Source organism: Crinia signifera, chromosome 8 (assembly GCF_055691185.1).
Source record: "Crinia signifera chromosome 8, ASM5569118v1, whole genome shotgun sequence".
Classification (NCBI taxonomy): Eukaryota; Metazoa; Chordata; class Amphibia; order Anura; family Myobatrachidae; genus Crinia; species Crinia signifera.
In genome coordinates this window covers 126876185-126901997 of record NC_139224.1, presented here as the reverse complement: position 1 = coordinate 126901997, position 25813 = coordinate 126876185, and the positions used below count along the sequence as shown (strand labels likewise).

General features: G+C 41.8%; 1 protein-coding gene across 2 annotated transcripts in view; it reads right to left on the bottom strand.

The window, feature by feature from the left end:
* Positions 1–5087: 5087 nt before the first annotated feature.
* Positions 5088–25813, bottom strand: part of LOC146026457 (uncharacterized) — a 396721-nt gene continuing 375995 nt past the window's right edge. The window contains exon 5 of one of the 2 annotated variants that reach the window (XM_083157147.1): positions 5088–8395. In XM_083157147.1, the coding sequence (XP_083013273.1) occupies positions 8185–8395 (211 nt within the window). In that variant the 3' untranslated portion in view covers positions 5088–8184. The remainder of the gene's footprint in view (positions 8396–25813) is intronic. The other variant, XR_014454461.1, reaches the window with a different exon arrangement.

Here is a 25813-nt window from a genome sequence, read left to right as displayed (position 1 = left end):
CCAACGCCATGAAAAGAGGGCTGCCCTTTTCTCAATTTTTAAGAGTCAGGCGGATAACCAGCAACGACGAAGAAGCAGTTAATCAGATGGATCAATTATTATACAAATTTTTACAAAGAGGATATTCACATAAAGATCTGATCATAGCGAAAAACAAGGCTCTCAACATCTCAAGAGAAGACTGTTTAAAAACTAAACCAAAGAAAACACAAGAAATAATACCCTTTGTTAATAATCACACCACAGCGAGTGAAGTGGTGGCCAAAACCATCAAACAAATATGGCCGATTGTCGCAACCGATCCCAACCTTCCTGTCTTTAAAACCAAAAGAGTACTTAATTGCCAACGGCGGGGCAAAAATATGAAAGACTGGCTTGTACGAAATGATGTCACAGCAGAACCAACCATCAATCCACACTTTATGACTAAGAAGAATGGCTGTTATAAATGTGTGGGGTGCACAACGTGTGGCCATATGGAAACTGGGCCATTTATCACACATCCTCACTCTGGACAGAAAGTAGCCATCAAATATGTCTTAAACTGTCTGAGCAAGTTTGTTATTTATATTATCAAGTGTCCCTGTGGACTTGCCTATATAGGCAAAACTGTCTGCACCTTCAGAGAACGAGCTAACCAACATCGTCATGCTATACGCCAAATTCTGGATGGAAAAGATGTTGACCAACCGGTCGCAAAACATTTTAAATCAGCTAGACACTCACTTGCTCAATTAAGATATAAGATCATCGACCATGTAGAGATGCCCAAAAGAGGTGGAGACCGAGCAAAACTGCTACTACAAAGAGAGGCACTTTGGATATCGCGCTTCGACACGGTATCACCGAGAGGCCTCAACGAACATCTCACATGGAGTTCCTTTTTTTAGGTCAACAACATCATTCTTTAAATAATTAACAACCCAGGATGAAGAACAAAAATCCTTTCTTTTGTGATATTTTTTATCAAAATCTTGTTGACATTAGGAGGACATTATATTTTTTCTAATAAAAGCTCTTTCCTCATCAAAATGTTTTTTTCTATAAAAACAAACAAAAATTTTTTCCCTCACCATTTTTATGCATTGTATTTCTCTATTATTGCATTTATAACAATAATGTTTTTTCTCTCCTTGTATTCCATGCAATTACTAGTTATTATTAACACAGTGCATGGACTGAAGAATTGTGTGTTCTTATATGTAATTTTTTCCTTATTTGTACATGTCACATTTGGGTGATCACTTTTAACACTCTGTTCTCTGCATTCTTTAGACCCGCTAGCAGTGCAGCGCACGTTCTATGTGGATGAATCCTCCAGCTCCGGTGATGATAGCACAGTTCTCTGTGCGGTTCAAGCGGCTCCAGTTGGAGCGCACACTTCCGCATTTTGCGTTCCAGTGAGTCACACCGTGGAGACGGTGTTGACGTCATCAACAGTGGACTACACGCTGACGGCGGCGGGCGCAACGGAGATCTTCACTGTCTGTCTCCGGTATAAAGGTAAGCACTTTTTTATGTATTTGTGTCCCTGACGAAAAATCTTTCAATAAGATTTGAAACGTTGGTATAACAAGCCAAAGTGTGGTGTGTTTATTTCGCTAAGAAGACCCTGTGAGTGCCGTCCACCTTCTCCTACTTATATATATATATATATATATATATATATATAATTTGTGAGTCAACTTGTTTGCCTACTATGCGACTTTGTTATACACGTTATAGACTTCAAAGTTAGCCCTCATGCTCCAAAAAGGCCGCACTAAATGAATGTTTGTCAAAAGCCAATTAATAAACAGCATTATTAAGAAATAAAAGACATTATAACTTCAGGATAAACACAAAATATAGGACATGTACTTTCTCATTTAAACTTTGAGAATTATTTGTCTGGCAAGCTCCGGGAAGTCATTTCCTCACACCATGCATTTGTTTAACCAACTGAAATTGGTTGTAAGCATTTAATACCACTTTTTCTCCTTCCCTTGATTTTAATGCTGTCATGCAGGGTGAAACCAATGAGATTTCCTAGTAATTCACCCTGGAGGTTATACAATAAATGTGGGAAAAAAAGAGGGAAATAAACTGAGCATTTCTTTTATACTGGGGGAACAGGCAATAAAACGCAACTTTATTAAAAAGCATTACTATTTCCTTAAAACGTTTTACTAGCCAGGACAGAACATTGCTCAGGGTGACTATTTTAGCAGCTATTATTGAACAATATGTTCAGTGGGTGTGGAAGGCCAAGCCTAGGTCACCTGAGCCATAGTGTTCCGTGGGTGGTAGAGAGAGGACTCATCAGCCAAAGGCCCCATATAATTTTAATTGAAGAAGCCATGAACATTTTTTAAAGTAGTTTTAGGCTTGCAGAGCTGCTCTAATCTAGAAGAGTGAATGCAATAAAAAGACATTGTCTTGCGCTGGGTGCATGTAGACTGTTGAAAGTACCAACGTTAATTATCTATGTCATTGGTGAGGCATGAAACAGTTCTCCAGATTCAGATGAAAACTTTTAAATTCATTCTGTAGTCTTGTACTTTGTGGATTGGAAAGGGTTCTAGACAATGCAAAAAATAAATCTTTATAGGAAATACAATTTTCCCAATCACTAGCCCATTACTTTTGATATAGGAATATACAGTATATTTCAGTAAACTGACATTTTTGACATCACAGTTAGTCTAGATCAGGGATGGGGAACCTTCGGCCCTCCAGCTGTTGTTGAACTACATATCCCCGCATGCCCTTCATCAGTTTTAGCATGGCCAAAAAAAGCAAAACTAGAGCAGGGCATCCTGGGATGTGTAGTTCAATTACAGCTGGAGGGCTGAAGGTTCCCCATCCCTGGTCTAGATGTTCATTGCAAAAATTATACAGCACATCAGAACAATTTGTGGAACTTGTGGGTGGTGAGCTCACGTGCAACAATATCATTTGGGCACCCTCCTCCATCCCAACCAAAATTCACAATATGCAACACGGAATTGGGTGACAGGGAGAGGCAGGGGGAGGCAGGGTGTTACAGGGAAAAACAGAGGGTGATAGGAAGAGGGTGTCCTGGGCAGCAGTGGGCCTCTTAAGGGGTGTACACACGGGGTGATTTTGGCTAATGGACAATTTTGACTAAGCAATTTTGAGCGAGATTTTGACTAGATGCACTGGAGATTTTGACTAAGCGATTTTGTCTAAGTAATAATAGTCTAGTTACAATTGCTATGCCTTCACAGTCAACCTATGCTAAGCAATCTATTCTAGGCAATATTGATTAAGCAGGAGAAAAATAGGGAGATTTTGGCTAACCTTCAAGGAGATTTTGACTATCTAGTCAAAATCTCCTGACAAAATCTCATCTTGTGTACACCCTTTAAGTCCTCAGGGGCCCCGGTGCACTGCGCCTGTTGCCCCAATGGTAATTCCGCCTCTGCATCAGAACATAGTTTACAGGTTTCTTTGTTTAATACATTAAGTCAGTGTTGGCTAACCTTGACACTCAAGCTGTTGTTGAACTACCCCATCCCAGCATGCCCTGCTACAGTTTTACTATTTGGCCATGCTAAAACTGATGCAGGGCATGCTGGGATTAGCTGGCGTATCAAGGTTAGCCATCACTGCATTAAGTTGTAGCTTGTTGGGCACAGATGACAATGTGATATCACATGATGGAACGAAGCATCTAATTTATCTTTGACTATTTACATACCGGCAGATGTTAATAAATCGTGTTTGAGCATGCACAGCAAAGTTGTGCGGCACATGTTAAATAAATAAAGTACAGCAAATGTCCACATTCCTAACAGAAATAAGGTTCAGAGTTTGTTCAGGGCTCATGCCGTTTTCAGCAACATTCCAGACAAATATAATATTTTAGCTCACTCCCAGGTTTCAACTGGCTTAACCGATGTGTTTTCATGCCTTGAAAAACCACCGGTCTTCAAGTAAACACCCATGCCAGTAACTTGCTTCTGTGGCCATTTAATCATCATTGTGACACATACAAGACCCATTGAATACTGCCAATATATAAATAAGATACAGCAACTGTTCCTCTAATTTGTATTTATTCTGGACAGAATACACACATACTGCAGTTATTGCTAGTACCCAGTCCCATGCTGGATACATACTGTACACTGCTGGTTTCTCAGAAATCATTTTAGCCAGACTCAGACTATGTTTCAGCATTGATTTGATGCACTGCACTTCTAAAGTCATTTAATTTAATTGAATTTATTTAGAAAGACATCTTTTTTTTACTATTGTAGCCAGTCTAGAACCAGCTGCACCCAATTTATTTAACAGGTGCGCCTGGATTTCTGTTGCATATGTTTCCATCATCTATTTGTCTGTTAGTATCTATACAACCTGTCTGAACTCTTTAAAGCAGGCATGTCCAAACTGTGGCCCTCCAGCTGTTGTGAAACTACACATCCCAGCATGCCTTGCCATAGTTTTAGCATTCCCTAATAGCAAGGCATGATGAGACTTGTAGTTTCACAGCAGCTGGAGGGCCATAGTTTGGACATGCCTGCTTTAAAGGGACATTATACTGACCCATTTTCTTTGCACACTTGTACAATCTCAGGGGAATATATATTATTAACATAGTTTTAGGTTATTCCTCTGTGTAGGCTTCAGATTTCATGTCATTATTATCATTTCCACAACGCATTATGTCATACACTACCATCAACATTAGCATGTACCCCAGTGGTGTCAAACTCATGGCCCCCAAGCTGTTGTGGAACTACATGTCCCAGCATGCCCTGCCACAGGGGGGGTGTGTGGATGCCCCCCCCCCCTGCGGGCCCGGTGCCTCGCTGTGCTCGGCACACTATTTTATTTTCCCTCTATGGGTGTCGTGGACAAGGCAAAGAGAAAGCAAATAATGGAACTGTAATGAATGTGGAGGTTTCTAGGCAGATCTGCTAGAATGCTAAAAGAATCTTCAACGTCTTCATAGAAATATTTGTATACAATCATTTAATATTTATATTAGGCCAGATACAATGAAGAAAAATACAAAACATATAAAAAAGAAGAGCATATCTTTTGTGGATACTTTAAGGAGCATTGGGTTTTACAAATCGGCCCCATTCAGGATTAGTGGACAATGAGCACATGTTTAACATATTTAACAGTTTGATTGCCAACATCTATGTGAGAGATGCTTAAAATATCAGCTAAAAATGCCAGCGTCGCTCACATTTGTTATATAAATTTAAAAAAAAAAAAAAAGTTGAAATGTCCTATATAGGGTAAACATTACAGAGCTTTATGATGAATAAAAATGTTTGCTTGGCAATAGTCACATCTATTTTGATAAATTCACTCAAAGGGTTAAACTTTTGTAAATTTATTTTGCATATGTCTGTATGATGGATTGTCCCCTATTTTCCCTTTTATTGAATACCATTTTCATGTGCTCGGATCTTTTGTGCATTGATATTTTTAGACAGTTTAAAATAAAAAAATCTAATTATTACAATAATATTTGTATGGCAGCTGTTGGGGGTGAACACTCTGCAAATAGGAAGCTGCACAAATTAGTTGATTGGTGTGTGATATTTTAATATTTAAAATACACAAATAATATAACACTAGAAACACACAGCTGAGAATTACACATTTATCAACTAAAAAAACATATCTGCTATAATATGTTACATTTCCCAGCAATGCATGCCAGCTGGGGACACACAACAATACTTATACTGTATTTCATTTATTTACAAGAAGTATCTTTACGATAGACATATCTATGCCTTATATCTGTATGTGCAACCATTTAACAAAATGTTAAAAAACAAATAACAATTTAAAGCAGATCAATTAAAACAAACCATTTAATAAATGTATTACATTTACATATGCAAAAAATATATGCAAAAATATGCCATCTTTGATAATTATAGTTTCAAACCAGTAGCAGTGTTGCTTAAAATGTTACTGTGTACTGTATTTAATATTCCTTGTTAAAATTAATGACTTGCAATGGAAATCATGTATAACTATACAGCATAAAAAGAACAATAATTCCTACATAATGCATCAAATGTTGGAAAGGAAATTCAGTTAATTTTGTTAAACAGTACACAGTACACAGTGCAGTACACACTGACACATAAACAGATCAGTAGACAGGGATACCACATGAACATAGCAGTGGACAGAGAGATAACACTTGAACAGAACAGTGGACAGAGAGATGACGCATGAACAGAGCAGTGGTCAGTGAGATGACACATGAACAGAGCAGTGGACAGAGAGATGATGCATGAACAGAACAGTGGACAGAGAGATGATGCATGAACAGAACAGTGGACAGAGAGATGATGCATGAACAGAACAGTGGACAGAGAGATGACACATGAACAGAGCAGTGGTCAGAGAGATGACACATGAACAGATCAGTGATCAGAGAGATGACGCATGAACAGAGCAGAGGTCAAAGAGATGACACATGAACAGAACAGTGGACAGAGAGATGACACATGAACAGAGCAGTGGACAGAGAGATGACGCATGAACAGAGCAGAGGTGAGAGAGATGACACATGAACAGAGCATTGGTCAGAGAGATGACGCATGAACAGAGCATTGGTCAAAGAGATGACACATGAACAGAACAGTGGTCAGAGAGATGACGCATGAACAGAGCAGTGGACAGAGAGATGACGCATGAACAGAGCATTGGTCAGAGAGATGACACATGAACAGAGCAGTGGTCAGAGAGATGACGCATGAACAGAGCATTGGTCAAAGAGATGACGCATGAACAGAACAGTGGTCAGAGAGATGACGCATGAACAGAGCAGTGGACAGAGAGATGACGCATGAACAGAACAGTGGACAGAGATGACGCATGAACAGAACAGTGGACAGAGAGATGACACATGAACAGAGCAGTGGACAGAGAGATGACGCATGAACAGAACAGTGGACAGAGAGATGACGCATGAACAGAGCAGTGGACAGAGAGATGACGCATGAACAGAACAGTGGACAGAAAGATGAGACATGAACAGAGCAGTAGACAGAGAGATGACACATGAACAGAGCAGTGGACAGAGAGATGACGCATGAACAGAGCAGTGGACAGAGATGACACATGAACAGAGCAGTGGTCAGAGAGATGACGCATGAACAGAGCAGTGGACAGAGAGATGACGCATGAACAGAGCAGTGGACAGAGAGATGACGCATGAACAGAGCAGTGGACAGAGATGACGCATGAACAGAGCATTGGTCAAAGAGATGACACATGAACAGAGCATTGGTCAAAGAGATGACACATGAACAGAACAGTGGACAGAGAGATGACGCATGAACAGAGCAGTGGACAGAGATGACACATGAACAGAGCAGTGGTCAGAGAGATGACGCATGAACAGAGCAGTGGACAGAGAGATGACGCATGAACAGAGCAGTGGACAGAGAGATGACGCATGAACAGAGCAGTGGACAGAGATGACGCATGAACAGAACAGTGGACAGAGAGATGACACATGAACAGAACAGTGGACAGAGATGACACATGAACAGAACAGTGGACAGAGATGACACCTGTATTGTAGACTATTTAGGTTCAAGGCATTAATAAAGTGCTTTAAAACAGGTTTAAAATAATAGATTGACGAGCGCTGTGCAACTTGGACTGTTATTTGCAACTTTCAGTATTTTGTTTGTTTCTGTTACTCAAGCAGATGGATATTAAATACATGTTTAAGGTTGTGCAAATAACTATTTGGTGTTTTTAGTATATTAACTATGGTCCTGTTGAATTGCAGCATAGACAAATAGATATTGTGCTAACACCCACTCAAAATGTACACGGCGAGCACAGACCCATTAGTGGCAGTAGATTTGAATGTTGGCCAGTTCCCTGCTTAACATGAAATTGAGGTAAATCCAATGATTTCATTTTTAATAATGTAAATGTAATTTGTTCAGTCTATAGTCACACAAAAGGAAATATTTGGATGGTGAGCAGTTTTGGGGATTTCTCTTTATAATTATTTTAAGCTACTTTTAAGCCTAGTTTGTGTGTCCTATTAATACCAAGCCAAAGTGCCACCAGGGGACAGCTGTATCCAATCCAGGAGCTAAATGACTCACTGAAAATCAATCTGTTTTCCCCTCTGCCTCTGGGCTTTCCTTGGGTTCAGTTCTGACTCTCCTCCAGTCAGACGGAGAGCTTCAGGCTAAGGGTGTCTTTTGGTAAATCTGCAGAGTGCCTTGCTCCCTCTGTTCTGCTTATCGTAGCCAGGGAGGAATTGTGAGCTTCTATACTCGGCTGTCCAACTCTTCCACGTTCCTCAACAGATCTGGCCTTAATTGAATAGGAAGAGATCTTGGCTGTATTGTACTGATTGTAGCAGTATCCTATGAAACACCTGTGCAAAAAAAAAAAAAAAATCACAAGAAGAGATATGTTTCAAGATCCTAATACTAGTCTTATACACATTGCACTGAACATTAGAGCTATATAAATCTGCCACTTAGAATTTATAATGTATGCATTTTAATATCTTATATGTGCAGTATGGATTATAATGCAGGACAGAAAGATTCTAAGCATGAATTAATTGTATTAATTAGCTGGCAGCTCCTTCGACAAGCAGTACTGTACTACAAAAGGCTTGCCATACCATACCTCCCAACTGTCCCGATTTTCGTGGGACAGTCACAATAAGTATGTCCCACCTGCGGCCGACAGTGTCCCGCAGTGGAGAAGGGGGCATATGGGAATTTCATGTCCTCTGCTTAGAGGAGCAGTGGTGAATAAATGCTGTGTGCATAGTGTACATTCACAGGAGACAGATGTCTCTAGAGAGGGGATTGCTTGCAGATCACAGAGCACTGGGCATGTTTCCAACAGTGACCGGAAATGGGGGCGTGACTCGTGGCCACAGCATTCTGGAGATGCCACGCCCATTTTCTCATATGCCACACTCCTTGTTGGTAGAGCCCAAAGTCCCGACTCATCTGCTTAAAAAGTTGTGAGGTATGACATACTATCGTTTTAAACCATGGCTCGTGAATTACACAGGTATTGTGACTGCTTAAAACCAGGCAAAATGCAAACTTGAAATCAGCCAGCCACAGAACTTACTAGATGTAATTAATATGTGCCCCGGATTAAATGCATAGTATATTAAGCCGATATATATTACAGAGCAACCCTCAAGTTTTCCCAAAAGGTCATGTTTTAAGGATTTCTGTTTGTGGAAACAGGTGGAATAATTACTGACATAGCAAAATAGATGAATTCACCTGTGCGTGATTATAGAAATCCAGGACAGGAGCTATTGGTGGTACTTTAGGATTGGTGTTATAACTGTTATAGAGGTTTGAATTAATGACACTCTGCTTTTGTAAGAAGTTTTGGCCTGTGTAACGACTGGACATTCTAGTGTGTAAGCTGAGCAGGGCCATAGGTGAGTGACCCGAATGTTTTGTTAGTGTTACCCTGGATACACACTATAAGGGTAATCCTGATCTCATTGCCTGGCCATGAATGTGCAGTGGCCGCCCTGCTATAGTGTAATCCTGCCTTAGGACTTCATGTGCATGCCGTGCAAGTGGCTGTTTATGGGAACAACACCCTTTATTACAGGCTCACCAATGAATGATTTTGCCACGCACCAGTCATCACAAGCTCAGAGTAGCCAGAGAGTTCCTCGTGGCTGCAACGAAAACAGGCATTTCTGGCCTGCTGCTGACATCACACACCCGCCCCTAAAATGCTTGGGCACGCCTGCATTTTCTCTGACACTCCTATTATTTTTCTGGTACACCTAATGTTTTTCTTGCCACTCCCATGAAACACCCGGCTCCCACCCCCAGATGACTACTACCGGTCAATCACCTTGAGAAGGAAACGAAAAACAGCCATTTGCAAAAATGGTACTTTGCAAGTAATGCATCCGAGCAGTTCGGATGTTGGCGTTCACTGCACCGAAACCAGCATCCCAAATACGGAAGAAAGACTGGTGCCAGAATCCTTACATCAATGAGGATGCTGGTGCCAGAATCCTGACTACCGGGTTACAGAAAGGAAGTGTGCCAGAGCGGGTTAGCGAGGGTCAGGCCAGGAAAGTGTGTGTGTGTGTGTGTGTGTGTGGGGGGGGGGGGGGGCAGGTTAAGATTAGGCTGCTGGAATGAAGGGGTAGGGTCAAGGTTAGTTTACTTACCTGACCCCTGTTGGGAATCCCTCCTTTGGGATACTGGCATCAATATTCTGAAAGCGGCATCCTGACTGCCGGTCATCTCTATGTATCCTGTTTTGATAAATTGGTTAACGCAAATTAATTAACCAATTTGTCTGAACAATAATCTTATAGTGTGTATCCAGGCCATCAATTGGTTGGTAGATGGTAATAATCAAGGTAATAAGAGGTATGTAGGCAGGACATACCATGACATGAGTGATTCCATACCTGTCACATGTCTGCACAGGCCGATGCTCATTATTTATAAGTAAAGTCTTGCACTGGGTTCTGTTGTCACACAATTCAGGGAAGATTTGTAAGAAAGACACAGAGAAAGGATGGAGCATGGGGTTCTGAGTGCACCATACTTGCCTACTTTTGAAAACTAGTTTCAGGGAGATTATAGTTGGCAATATAATTTTTCAAGGCGCCCCATTGAGAGGGTGTGTCATGCTCCACCAAAGGGCATGTCTATTTTCATATATGGAGAGATTGTGAAAAGAGATTGTGCACGTGGCACCTAGAAGCGTGGGTGTGTACTGCTACATCTGAGAGTAATCTTTTAAAATGACTTATATCCAAATGTAGATGAGCCCCAAAGCAATTAGTAAGAGATACTATACTTGGTAAAGTGCTGGGATATGGTGCTGATGATTCAATGTAAATGTATCTATTTCTCATTCCTTTCCCCCACCCAAAATGTAACAGTTTAATGTGGGCTAGGTGCAATGAGGGAGATTGCTAGACTAATGAAGGAGAAAGGGAGATTGCTGCTATTTCAGGGAGATTGCTGCTATTTCACATGTGGCTTAATTAGACCATCAGTCTGTTTAATTAGACCGAACAGGGATATCCCTAAAACCTGGACTGTATTTGAGAATCACTGATATAAGTAAAAGAGGAATATTCAGGATGTCGCTATTTGGGGTAGTACTCTAGAACATTCTAGTAGCATAAACATTAAGCGTGTCATTATACCTTAATCTACTCAGGAATGAAAAAAAATATTTCAACTGTAAATATTTCCATAAGTATTACACTCCTTATTTTGGTATGTAAATTGTGTTTCCAGTATTACTGAACATACTGAGCTATGCAAAAATAGCCACAACTATATTTATAGCAGTGAGACTTTGCTTTTATTACATAACCTTACAAAATCAGTGCAGACAAAAAAACAACTCACTGAAGATCAGTAATGGTAAGTCTGGCTAATACACTTGTCCTAGGACAATTTTTATTTTTCATAGTTGTTTTTGCTGGTCAATCCGTACGCATTACGTGGCCTGGTCGGCTACAATAAGGACAAAGGCACATATTCAATTAGACACAGTGCCTAGGGCCATACCCTTGTACCCCAGTAAGCCATTTAATACAGATTTGAGTGTTTTTTACCCTTACCACAGCAAGCTTGATAACCCATAGCTCTGGGCACTTATACATATGGATTAATGCACATTAGACGTATGCCTACCACAGGATGATATGGACTTAAAACTGAATAGCTCCAGGCATTAAAGTTCAAAGCTATCTTCTAATGTTAACCACCACAGCCAAGTAAATGTGCCCCTAGGCGCAACATTATTATTAGCCGCCCCCCCCCCAAATACTAATCATTTTCTGTCTTTGTGCTCCCTATAGAATTGAATGTGCCTCCTTATTGTTATGGATTTCGGGTGCAAACCCACAGCCGTGACCGCTGTTTAGGATGGCCATGGTGAGTCCTACTCTGACTCTGTTGTTTTTGTACGAGGATGGCAGATACCTGCGGCGCTATATGTTCACCTCTAATAGCCATGTTTGTGAGGCCAAATTAGGTCCGGCCTCAGACCGGTGCCACCAGGTCTTAGGAGTGACAAGGTATTGGCGATCCTACGTATGCAACAAGAGGGAAACTAAAGAACCTAACTGGAAAAAATATGTACTAAACTGTGACTTGCTGAAATAACTAACGCAGCTAAATGCATCAGCGACCTAGTCGCGAGATAACAAGCAATGAGTCGCATACACAAGTAATATGCTGTACACCACACCAAAAGCACACCACAAACAGAACGCACAACACAGGTAACACTGAACAGCATTAAGGGGTTAACACCCAGACAGCAGCAAACAAAGGAACAGCGTAATGCTGTGATACTCTCTGGAAGCTCCAGAGGGGAAACAAACAATAGATAGAAACATAGAAACACAGAATTTGAGGTTAGATAAGAACCCCTTGGCCCATCTAGTCTGCCCCTTTTTTAAACATGTTACCTCAAACCATATTTGATCCTTATTTTTTTTGTAAGGATATCAATAGGCCTATCCCAAGCATGTTTAAATTGTACTACTGTATTTGCCTCTACCACCTCTGACGGGAGGCTATTCCACTTATCTACTACTCGTTCTGTGAATTAATTCTTCCTCAAATTTACCCTGAATCTTCCTCCCTCTAGTTTCAGTGCATGTCCTCGTGTTCTGCTGCTCCTCTTCCTGTGAAGAATGTCTCCCACCTGTACCACGTTAAAACCCTTGATATATTTGACAGTTTCTATCATGTCCCCCCTTTCCCTTCTCTGCTCTAAACTATACATATTAAGATCTTTTAGCCTTTCCTGGTACATTTTGTGATGTAGGCCATGCACCATTTTAGTTGCCCTTCTTTGTACAGTACCCTGGGGTACTCCACTTGTAACTTTTCCCTCCTTTGGCTGTACTCCCTTTACTACAACTCTCTGTTTTCTGTCCTGCAACCACGCTCTTATCCATTCAACTATCTTAGATAATGCCCAGGAGGGCAGCAAGAAATAACGCAAATAACCTGGTCCCCAAATGGGGAACTTATGGAGCCAGGGATGAGAGCAGATAGGCTGGATAGGTAACAACCGGAGACCTGTCCACAGGAGCCGACAGGAGCAGAAAAACAGGCTGGGAGCTGGCAGGTAAAATAACTCAGAACAGAAGCTATCACTGGTGGGGCTGAGCTGGGCTGGCTTCCTTAAAATGGGGAGTGTGACCAATCCCCATGGAAGTCCAGCCCAGCCTATCTACCTACAGCTGCAGTTTGGCATGTTGGGCAGCGTCCTGCTCACTGCCCAGCAACGCCAGATCGAAGATAACCACTTCTGCCGCTACCCCCTGGCGACGTCCCACGTTGCCGGGCAACCATGGCTGCGCCCAGCTGCATCATACCTCGGCATCCCTGGTTGCCAAGCAACTGGACCAGGAAATGCTGGAGCAGGGGAGGCCTGGCAGCCCTGGCACACGCCTCCTGCGTGCAACACTTATAGTATAGAATATAATGTCTCCCCTTCCCTATATTATAGAGTATAATAGCACGACAGCCTTCTTTCCTGCATGATGAAGCAAAAAAAGGCAGCTGTAATGGGGCAATGCATGGGTTCTAAAGGCAGTGTGGGATCCACTTGTCACTAAAGGAGGGGAGGTTCATTATATTCTATATTGCAGGGAGAATATAGAATATAATGAACCTCCCCTCCTTTAGTGAGTATTGCATCCCCACACTGCCTAAGAACCTAAGCATTGCCCCATTCCAGCTGCCTTTTTTGCCAGATCATGTAGGAAAGAAGGCTGTTGTGCCACCCTCAGCAGGTGGCACCCCTAGGCACGTGCCTCGCAGGCGTCAATTCCAACAAAACATATCAGACTTAAAAAAAAATCATATCGGACACCTTTCAGTGCTGTCAGCAATGGCAGAATTGAATAGGTGAGTGCTGATATTTCCCCTGTCGGGAAATATCGACACAGGTTGAATACCCCCCAAAGTTTCTCTGAGGCTGCAGTGCCATTGGACACTTAGGGCGGGATGTATTAACATACATCGCCGCCCCTCGCCACGCCCCCACCGCGATGCTAGCTCATATGTACTAACATATGTGGCTAGCCTCGTGGTGCGGTGACAAAGGCCCCCTCGTGATACCTGTGATTGGTGTGATTGGTCTCTGTCACCTCCTGGGCTCTGCGGCGTTCCCCGTCGTCTCCTCCTCCCCCCTGCAACCAAGAGGACATCTCCGGCTGTGACATGATGCTAGGGGATGAGAAGCAGCATGGAGGATGGGGAGGGGGGTAGGAGTCTGCAGCAGACGGCGGGCAGCGATAGCCCATATGCTTCTATAGGGTATCGCCACCCAAAGGCGGTGATACCCTGCTCTGCGATGATGCGGTGGCCGGGTATTAGTACATTTGAAAATGCGTTAAAACTGGGTTTTTACCGCATATTTGTCTTAGTACATCCCGCCCTTAGGAGGAATGTTTTTTAAAGCACATACAAACATTCGTTCCGTGGCTTTTACAACCTGCATATGATCAGATTGGTCATTCTGATGTATGGGGATGGGCGGGATCTTATAATGTGCACCCTATTTACATGAGGTGCTCTCATGCTGGGACTCTTAGTTCTACAAAGAAAAACACAGTGCAGATGCACAATCAATATTATTTAACAAGATATGAGGTTCTTAGTATTCATTGACCAAAATGGTCTGATGGCCAGCTCTAACTTTTCATCTGCCGTATTACTGGGGATGCCAATCCCGAGATTGAGATCACTGGGATCCCGGGATTTGGGGCATTTTTGGCTGGGATTTAAATCCCGGGATTGGAGACTCCAATCCCGCGATTTCAGGATTGAAATGTGCATGTCGGGCGCTGCCCAGACAAAATGCTATGCGGCTGCGTGATGTTAGAGGTCACTTTGTGCAGGCACGCACTGGCTGCCCCCATGGCCACGATGCCAATCCCCGCCTGCCACGCATCCCCTTCTCCTTATTTCTTTATTTACCCTGTCTTATTTAGCGCAGCAGATTCTGTTGCGCTTTACAATTGTAGACAGTGATAAAACAAACTGGGTAACAACAGACAGACATGGAGGTAAGAGGGAATTCTCCTTCCACCTGTCTGCCACTTGCTTGGCCTGTCCGCTGCCTACGCTCACCCTGTACCCTGTAAGCTGTAAAAGGACTGTTTCTAAGCAGTCAGGAGACCAGGAATTGAAAAAATGGCCCGGAATTGGCCTCCCTATGTATTACCAACACTGCAAAGAAAGAAAAAGGCCACTTGCAATAGTCTGTTCCCACAATACGTACACCCCTGTAAGAGCACACACAAATCCACTTTTAAATTAAAGGAGATACATACATTACAAACAAAAGGAAAACCGGTCCAACAGAATATCAAAGGAAATGTTTTGATGATGCTGTCCTTTTAAGACTGAAATAGAAATGTTACTTGCATGTTTTCACTAATGGCCCCCAATGCGCTAATGGCCCATTTTCGGAAATTGTAATGTGTTGCACTTAACCATGAGATTCCTTAGTGAAAAAAAACTGTTTAACTGATAACAAAAAAGTATTAAGTGTTCATGACACTGGCAGGAAGGTGTTTTAAGCATGTCAGTGGATTACACACTCATGTTCAAACTAGCATTCATGTGAAAAGGAAATCCATTAGTGTTTGAGTAGGCAAAGGAACATTTATTGTTACATTATTGCAATGAGATAATGCCAGTGTTTCATTTAATGTCAGCTGAACAGGTTGCAGCCTGAGTCAATACTGTTAATGTGACAAACATACTTGGATCAGTTAAGTGCTTTTCCTCTCTCCTAAAAATATTATACGGGGAACACACACACCAAATACACTGAGATCATAAAAAGCTCCATAAATGGTATAGTTATTGTAGTTTCCATTATGTAGATTTATGGATTTAGAATCCAATATTGTTCTATGTGTAGGAAGTAAAATATAGGTATACGTGTATATATATATATATATATATATATATATATATATATATATATATATATATATATATATATATATAGTAAGACCATGGGTTGAGGTCCGGATGTCTCGTGTGACTAAAGCAAAGGCCCACATTCTGTATTATGAGAGGCAGTCAAGTAGTCTGATATCTCATCCTTCATGATCCCAAAACAACCATGGCATCCTCCAAAATCAGGCCAAAACTGTATTGGATGCTCAGTAATGTACTATTATTCAGAATGCTATCCACTATGTCCCGAGCAGCCCCTTTACATACGAGCAGCCAACTGGCCATTACTGAAGTGGTTGATGCACTTACATATGTGGCCAAATGGGACATTGATCCCTTACTCCACTCTACGGCCAAACAGCAGGATTGACCCATATGTGCCCAGATTAAAATATTTTGTCTGCAGATATCAGATGGATGAAATCATCTCTCAGATTACCTACATTCATTAATAAGTTATGTATATTTGATAATAGTGAATGAGTTATGTTGTTTTATTGTTCAGACCAATGTTGGAGAAACAGGCATTTGGAGAACTTTGATTGCATTTACCTTTAACGATGTTGCAGTAAGTTTTGATCATGCATAATGTTTACTAAAAGAGACACAGACATGTCACAGAAGGATTTATTCCATAGGTCTTGTTAGAATTATGGTATAGAAATTGGATTACCATTACATGAATGTCTATAAATACATAGAATATGATTAAACTACAAACACCTGATTGTATACAGTAGCATATGCAGCAACTCTAACCCTCTCCCATATTCCACCACCTAAACCTAACCCTCACCTTGCAACCTAGCCTAAACCCCCCTTTTAAGTGCTTAATTCTAACTCTTCCTCACTGCAGCCTAGACATTATTTCCCCCACCCCCGCAGTCTAACCCTAACTCCCCCCTAGTACCTAATCCTAATACCCCAGGCTCTCCCTAACCCGCCCTGGTATACTTATGTTCGACATCCCTGCACTCGGGATCCTCATTGATCTCTGGATTCTGTTGCTGGTGTCCTGGAAGAAATTGGGATACCTGCATTGGTTCAGACACCATATTACTGATGCAACTCAATATTGCAGCTCTGATATCAGCTGTCCTCACTATCCCTACCACTGCCAATTCTGGCACTAATTACCAGCGGTAGAACTCTGCATGGCAGGATTAGCTAGACAGCCTGTGCAAACTGATTTTATGCATGCTGGAAGGCATTACGACCACAGGGGGCGGAGGTATCCAAAAGGATTCATCTTCGCAACTTTCACATAGGAAGGAGCAGGGCTCATAGAATCAAGGCCATCTTAAGATAGTATAGGAAAAGTTTCAGTTTTCAGAGTATGCTGAATACTGTCAGATGGCCGACCAGATAACCTACAGGGGGCACTGACTGGCTATCATCACCGATCTCCAAAATTATGCAGCATTTGGGTTCACCTGCATCTATGGGCAGTAATTTATTGGTGCCACAAGGGATCCGTAGTGCCCAATTACAAAGTACATAAATGAATAAGCAAAACAGTGATGAATACAATAGAGGACAAGTACAGGTGACATAACCATAGCTGCTGCAGCAGAGGACACTGAAATAAGTATCAGCATGGCAGAAAACTGCAGGGTTTGGTGCCATTAAAGATGGTTTAAGTTAGAGAAGGAAAAGCACATGGCGGATGAGCCCCCCCAAGCATAAACATCCCCAGGATCTTGGACCAGTCCTGGTCCAAAAATATGGGGGGGGGGGAGATGAGGGGTCCCCTTTATTTTGGAAACCAGCGGCCAGCAGTGTTTTGCCACAGCTGCGGACAATTTTTATACAAGGTCAAAACATGAAGATGGTGGCTGGTCAGCTCTGGATGGGGTGTCTGGGGGAGTGGGGACCCCCCCCCCCCCCCCCAATAAAGGGTAAAAATCCAGTTTGGAGTTCGGGTTTTGCTTTTTATTGAATTTGTAACTATTCATTCAAGGAAAGACCTGGGAAGGTGAGTATGTATGTTTGCATGTGTGAATGGGTGTATGCATGTTTAATGCCCCATATGCTGGGACTTGTGGTTCTCCAAGCACAACCTGAATGTTCTATTTTAACCACAAATTATCAACCCAAGTTCTGGGATTTAAGACCCGTGTTGACCCTTTCACTCCACAGAAAAACACAGATTTTTCAGCAAATTCACAGGTTGAAAAGCTTTAACCCGGTAATTTGCGGGTGGTGTGAATTGGGGTCAGTCTGCACCCAGCAAAATGATGGATAATTGCAGGGTGGCCGGTGAGAAAGGGTTATAACTGAATGGGAGTGTAGACAAAAATACCTTTAGTGGAGAGACAATCGAATTCCTCATGTAAACAATTACACACTGGTCTATTAGCATATCTGGCATACTACAATGAAAGAGAATTTCTTCAAATTACTTGAAATAAAAGACTACTAAAATATTTTTCTCCTAGTGACATTTCCAGTTTATATAATTATTTATCCAAATTCATAGGCGTAATACACACAGACACACACACACACACACACACACACACACCATATTTTTACAGGATAAAATGGCAATTACCTGTAACCTCTCTTATCCATTGTTGCTATTCCAGTAAGACAATTGTATACCTGTTCAAGAACAATTTGCAAGCTTCGCTCCCACACGAAGTGTCATGTCAGGGACAAGGAACTTCATAATAAGAATAAATACCTTTGTTGCATAAAAACGATCACAAACACAGTAGCTCTCAATGAAGCTGCGGTTTATAAAACTTTTAAGAACTGTAGACACTTTTAAGATGCGGTTGTGATTCAGCAAAAGTCTTTATAATGTATTGTTCCTTAATGGAACACTTATCCTTTTATTCAGTGTTGTACTTTTATTCCTTGGCAACAAAAGCAGCAGTGTATGTTAAATACTTATGTATTTATTTATAGCATTAGACTTTTATTTAATATAGTTGTTGAGGAAAAAAAAAAGAAAAAGCTTTTTAACAATTAAGTTAAAGCCATAAAGGAAATTGGTCGCAGACAATCTGGAATTGTTATTCCTGTAAAACTCAGATTACAGGGAGCAATAATATCAGAGAGGAAGTATTTAAAACATGAATAGTTACAAATTCAATAAGACATTTTAAAGTGAGACAAAAGCAGAGAAATCTTTTAATATACTTCCCCTCTCACTCCACTACACACTCTGGGCCAGATGTACTAAGCTTGAAAAGTGATAAAATGAATAGTGTGAAACCATCAGCCAATCAGGTCCTATCTCCCATGTCACAGACTGTGTTTGGAAAATGTCAGGTAGGAGCTGATTGGTTGGTGGTTCATCACTCTCCATTTTATCACTTTTCAAGGCTTAGTACATCTCGCCCTCTGTAATCTTTCTCTACCATTCTCCCTCCTTTCTTTCACTTCTCTCTTCCTCCCTCTTATTCATTCTTTTCTTTTCCCAAAACTTTCCTTCATTCTCTCACCTCCCTTCACCCCCATTCATTCTCTCTCTCCCATTCATCCCTCTTCCTACCATTATTTTCCATAAAGAGCAATGTAGCTCTAATGTCATAGACTTATCCAGAGGCAGAACTCTGGGAGACAATGGAGTCATCTGCCGCCGGACTCCTGCTCCCAAGAGGGCACCTCTCCTCCCCCTGGAAGTTTAAATCAGTTATTTAAAAGCCAACGATATTGCTTCTGTGGCTGAGTTCTGAAATATATATGTGTTATCTATCTATCTATCTATCTATCTATCTATCAATCTGAAAGAAGTATATATTTTATATAAGGATATATAGGGTTGTATGTGGTGGTGGGGGGCGGGGGGGGGGCACCAATATATAGCTTGCCTCCGAGCAACTGGAACGAACTTACGCCACTGGACTTATCTATTATATATCCAAAAAACAGCACTTTACCACTCACTTAGAGTTTCAACATCCGCATGGCATTGTGCCGAGGATTTGTAGATGTCCAGAAGCTGAAGGACATATTGCTGGTACACACTGGCAGATCATTTGGCCGATATATTGTTGAGTGATTGTACATTGTGTACCAGCTATATGTCTGAACAGCATCATTCACATACATATTGTATCGTCTGTGTAATATAGGCGCATTGTGATGTGTGTAGTGGTGATCTGCTGAACACCCCTACACCTGCTCCAAGAGACAATGGTGCTTGACAGCTCAACATGGCAGGTGCAGGTAAAATGCATCTGCCCTGTTTTTACTTTAGTCATGATGGATCGGGCAGTGTGTATAGACAAGATGCTGTCCAATCCATACAGAGATATATTTGCAGATCAACTGTTGAGCCGTCAAGTTGCTAGTTGAGCTGTCAATCACGGCCAGCTCCTGGTGTGGGTGTATGGGCAATCGGTGGATACCCATACACACAACACAGCACAATGTGCCCATACATCTTTAGATACATTGTCCATTGGCTGTGTTGCACAGATGAGGAAATTCACAAAGTTGTTCACAGTCTTATTGTTTGTACACACATGCAGATAATAAGAATATATTGGCCAATCAATTGATTGGTTAATATATATGCCAGTGTGTATCCACCATAATAGAATATGTCCATATGTTCTAATCAGGGACATTTCTAGGGAAGGGTAATCTGTGCAATTGCACAGGGGTGGCCAGCCCGCTTCTGCAGCACAGGAGATGCTCCTAATCTAGCACAGTGGCTGTCACATCACCTGGCATCCTGACTTCTCCACTGCCACTGCTGCTGGAACAGACACCACACTGTCAGGGGCTGGTGGGATGGAAGGAACCATACACTCTGGACCCAGCTCCTGCTAACTTCTGTACATTAACCGGGAGTCCGCAATACAGCAACAGCCAATGTCACTGGTTATCAGAATGTAAGCAGCCGGCAGCATTATCTACATAGAGATGAATACATTATTTACACCTGAGGAAGTGAGAGGTCACCAGAACTGCTACCTTCTATCAGTATCATATATATATTTATTTATTAACAGTTTCTTATATAGCGCCCACATATTCCGCAGCGCTTTACAGAGAATATTTGAACATTCACATCAGTCCCTGCCCCAGTGGAGCTTACAATCTATATTCCCTACCACCTGTACACGCACACACAGGCATTCTAGGGTTAATTTGTTGGGAGCCAATTAACCTACCAGTATATTTTTGGATTGTGGGAGGAAACCGGAGTACCCAGAGTAAACCCACGCAAGTACGGGGAGAATATACAAACTCTGCACAGTTAGAACCCTGGTGGGAATTGAACCCTTGACTTCAGCACTGTGAGGCAGTAATGCTAACCATTACACCATCCATATACAGTCCAGGTGATCCAGCACGGCCACTGTAGTAGTTGCTTGGGTGGGTGCCAGCACGGCAAATACAGCTAGATACTCCAACAGAGGTACAGCACTCCAGCCACTTAAACACAAACCTTTTTGTTTTTTTGTGAATCAATACAACAACATTTCAATACATTCAAGTATTATCGTCAATACATATATATATATATATAAATACAACCGCCTTAGGAATATACATATATAAAATGTCCCACAGGCATATCTAGATCACACATGTATAATAATAATATATATATATATATATATATATATATATATATATATATATATATATTAAATACAAACACAGGGGGCCCAGCACTCACTACAACAAACTAGCTTACCTTAGCATTCAAATAATCAATTAAATAAATAATGGGGTTTATATATACACACAGCTCCCAAAAAGCTAAGGATCAGACCGGGATGTACACATGCACATAAATACACACAGATGATCCGCGAGGTCCAGCACTCTGCTGTGGTGCAACAAATTTCAACACCAATTTTGTTTCACTAAGCTCTCAGTCCCTCTTTACTTGTTGAATTATTGGCTCCCATCAGTGACAAAAAGCTAAGGTTCAGACCGGGATGTAAGGTAGTCATTTCCTGCATACCCAGGTCCTTTACAGTGAGGCCACATCCCCCTTTTTTTGCACGTTCAAATATTTTCTGGAGAAACACATTTTTTAATAAATATCCTGTGGGGGCAGGGCGGGCACTTTTTTACTGCTCACATACTCTCCAGAAATGGCCCTGCTTCTAATTACAATGCTGTTATAAAATCCCTGTTGTAGATGGGAAATGACTTTGACATAATAGAGTTGTAGATTGATAGATCAGCTGGTGGCTTGTGAATTATAGGTCTTCATAAAAAAGGATTAGGAGCAGGGCTTATTACATCCTAGGTTATGAAATGTAATTGAGCAGATATGGGTAGGGATGGCCATCGACCATCGATGATTCAAAATCATTGATGGTTCATGGCCGATGTCGAATACTTTTGCCATCGATAGGGTAGAACCAGATGGTTTCCCTCCATCGATGGAACAGCAAAACAATGTTTTGCTTTTTTGTTTTTTCAAAGTGCCAGGACATGGAGCATAGCTCCGCCCCCGACACCCGTGAAACCCCGTCCCCGTGTTTTGATTGGCCCACAGGCCAATCAATCAAACACAATGACTGACCATCGATATGTAAAAATATCGATGGTCAGCCATTGCATAGTTTAGCACTATTGATGGCCAGTTGCAGAATTGCCATCGATGGCAACCATCGATGGCAATTGCAACGATGGCCATCCCTAGATATGGGAGTTCCACCATGATACATATGGAAAACATGAATTCTCTCTGCACAAGTTACATCTGCCCCACCTGCAGTGCATATGGATTTGTCCATTTAAGAAGGAATTTGCCTTTGCGAGTGAACCAGAATAAGGGCCAAAGTGCCTCATTTGCCAATGATGCGACTGCCTTTCTATGGAAATGAACAGCCCAAAAGAATGTGTGTGGGTTGTGGGTGCAGCTTAAATTAGTGATGGTGATGACACACACCTCCTGCCGTCCCGAATTAATTGTGTAATATAAAAGTATTATTTTTATTGTTGCACCTTTAGAGCAGTATTTACAGTAATGTTGGACTTAAATGAGAACATTTTACCTCTGGGCATTAGTAAAATAAAGAAAGTTCATAGCTGAACGATCAAGGTGACGCATGAACAATGAGCTAATTAGAGGCAGTAAAAATGTATTTATTGAGGTTATAAAAAAATTGATGAATTGTAAATAGTTATACTAAGTAAAATGAGCTGCTGTCTTTTCCACACTTGTATAAAGTTATTTCTTATCTGGAATTTATTATACAGGGGATTAATATAGGCTCCAGAGCTGAAAGAGATTTCAGTATAGCCTTATTCCTGACAAGTTAATTGCATCAAGATCACATCTTTGTTTAATATAACATAACAATACAGCCTAAACTAGTTTAGGCCCAAAAGGTCAGACATACCAGGGTCAGAAACCCTAATTGGTCAGAGAAATAATGATAGATGAGAGAAATAATCTGCATATAACAGGGTATTGACACGATCAAGTGAAACATTGGTCAATTAAAAGTAATCCACATAATAAAAGTAAGATAATGGAATGAGCAGGGACTATAGCCTTTATGTCCACCTTACTGCTTACTGCCATGAGTCCAGTAACACTGCGGGACAGATGTATCAAGATTCAAAAAGTGATAAAATTAGATTGATACAACAACCAGCCAATCAGCTCCTACCTGTCATTTTTCAAATCCAGCCTGTAACATGGCAATTAAGAGCCGATTGGCTAGTTGTTTATAACTCTCCATTTTATCACTTTTTGAAGCTTAATACATCTGGCTCTGAATGCCTTTTTCTTCTGGACATACACTAACATAAAGCTCATTATTATTATTATTATTATTATTATTATTATTATTATTGTTGTTGAATGATAATGTGCATCAGTGCTCTACAGTGCCAGAAAGTGAGAAAAGGTAGATAAATTAAAAGCCGACATGAAAACAAGGGATGGTAGGGATCTTGCTCATGAGTGTTGACATTCTATTTGGATGAAGGCACAGCTAAAGTAAGTATGGGTCAGAATGGAGATGTGTCAGTTAGCACTATTAAGATGGATTTAAAAGACAGTTTAAAGATATGAAGTTTGTGAGACAATGACCAAGTATGGGAAGCAGTATGGGAGAAGTTTTGTAGGCAGGAGTGAGATGTGGTCCCAAGAGACAAGTTTCAGGTCAGAAGTAGATTCAAGGAGACAAGAGTCATTTGAGATGACATCAGATGTATGAAGGGTGCTGTTGTTGAGAACTGTGTAGTTAGGGAAATTTGTATTTAGTTTTGGAGGCAGGGTCAAAATAAGGTCTATGGAGGCCGATGGGCAGCACTTGTAGGGGCTACTATTATAGAAATGTATCAAAGTTTAAATGATCAAAGTTACAATGAGCAGCGGAGTCCCAAAGTGCTGAGACAGGTTTATCAAAGTTGAGTCACTGACCGTTACGAAGTAATGAGGGGATTGCTGAGGAGCAGAGCTAGCAGGTCAGAGGGGTGGCACCATTGTGAGGCAACAGAGCTGTGCTGTGCAAGTGTGTGCACTGTAGAGAACGTAACCATTCTGTGTGTAGAGGGTCCAGGCTGTATATATACATCACAATGTTTCTGTTCTGATACTTATATGGTGTCCATGTTGACATAGGTTGACATAGACACCAAAAAATTTGAAAAGCTAGTGTTGACCTTTTGAGTGAAGACCATAAGCTTGTGGTCTGCCCGAGCAGAATACATGTCGTCAGAGGCTCTCTGTTATGATAAACCACCATATAGGTTAGGTGCATATGAAATGGAAAGGAATGCCAATATGCAGTGCTATACATGTCCCTCTGATGGAGCACCCCCTATGTGCATGAGCTAGTACAGAAGGAAATAAGAGGGACATTTGGAAGTCAACAGTGTAAGTGGTACTCAAGCCAAATGAGTTCCTAAAGAGAACAGTTAGAATATCAAAAGACTGACAACAGAGCCTTATGCAAACCCATCAGATAGTGATTGAGGAGAGGATGTGCTAAGAGCAGAGACACTCAATTTGGTGGGAAATGAGTCAGTAGAGGTCATGTCACACGTAGCCGCGACGGAGCGCGGCGGGTACAGTACTCACCCGTCCGCGCCCGCCGCCGGCTAGCGTGTGCAGGCTCCGGTCTGCGGTGTGCGGGTAGCGGCAGCTCTGGGTAGGGATGGCAGCAGTAGTGGTGCCGGGAGGCCGGCGTCGCCATCTTGGTTGAGGGCAGGAGACAGATTGGCCCAGAGTGGAGGTTCCCTCCTCATCCTGTGCTGACAGCCAATGGCAGCCATCCCCTGGGGATATAGGGGATCTGCCTAGGCTGTTCAGTGTCAGTGCAATGAGTCTTTGGAGTCATTCACAACTCCTAGCTGATTCCTGGATCCTGGCTCTTTCTCTCCTGACTCTGGTGCCTTGCTCCCTGCATCTTGCTACAAGGAAGTTTTCTCCTGACACCAATGCTGCAAGTCCTACCTAGTGCTTGTTCCTGCTTGTGTCCCAGAATTACCCTGCACAGCTTCCCGCTGTCCTCCTTCATACAACTCATTCATTCCATCATCTTTCAGTCATCCGGATCCATTTCTTCTGTCATCAAATCAACCTCCTTCCGGATCCTCATCTATGTACTCTGGCTCACCAAGTATACGTTTCCAGATTTCCCTGCCCGTTATTAGTATTGTGCTGGACTTTATTTAATTTATTCCAACTGTCACTTAAAGAAGTATTTGAGTGAAGTTTATCATTTATGAAATCCGTTATTAAACCTGCACGTTTCAATCCTACTCCTCCTGGTCCGTCTCCGGTTCCTGTGTACCACACGACTCCATCCAGCCCTTTAGCCGTGACAGTTTGCACTGACCCGATGGAATCGGGTGAAGCACAGGCCTCCATGACGGATGTTCTT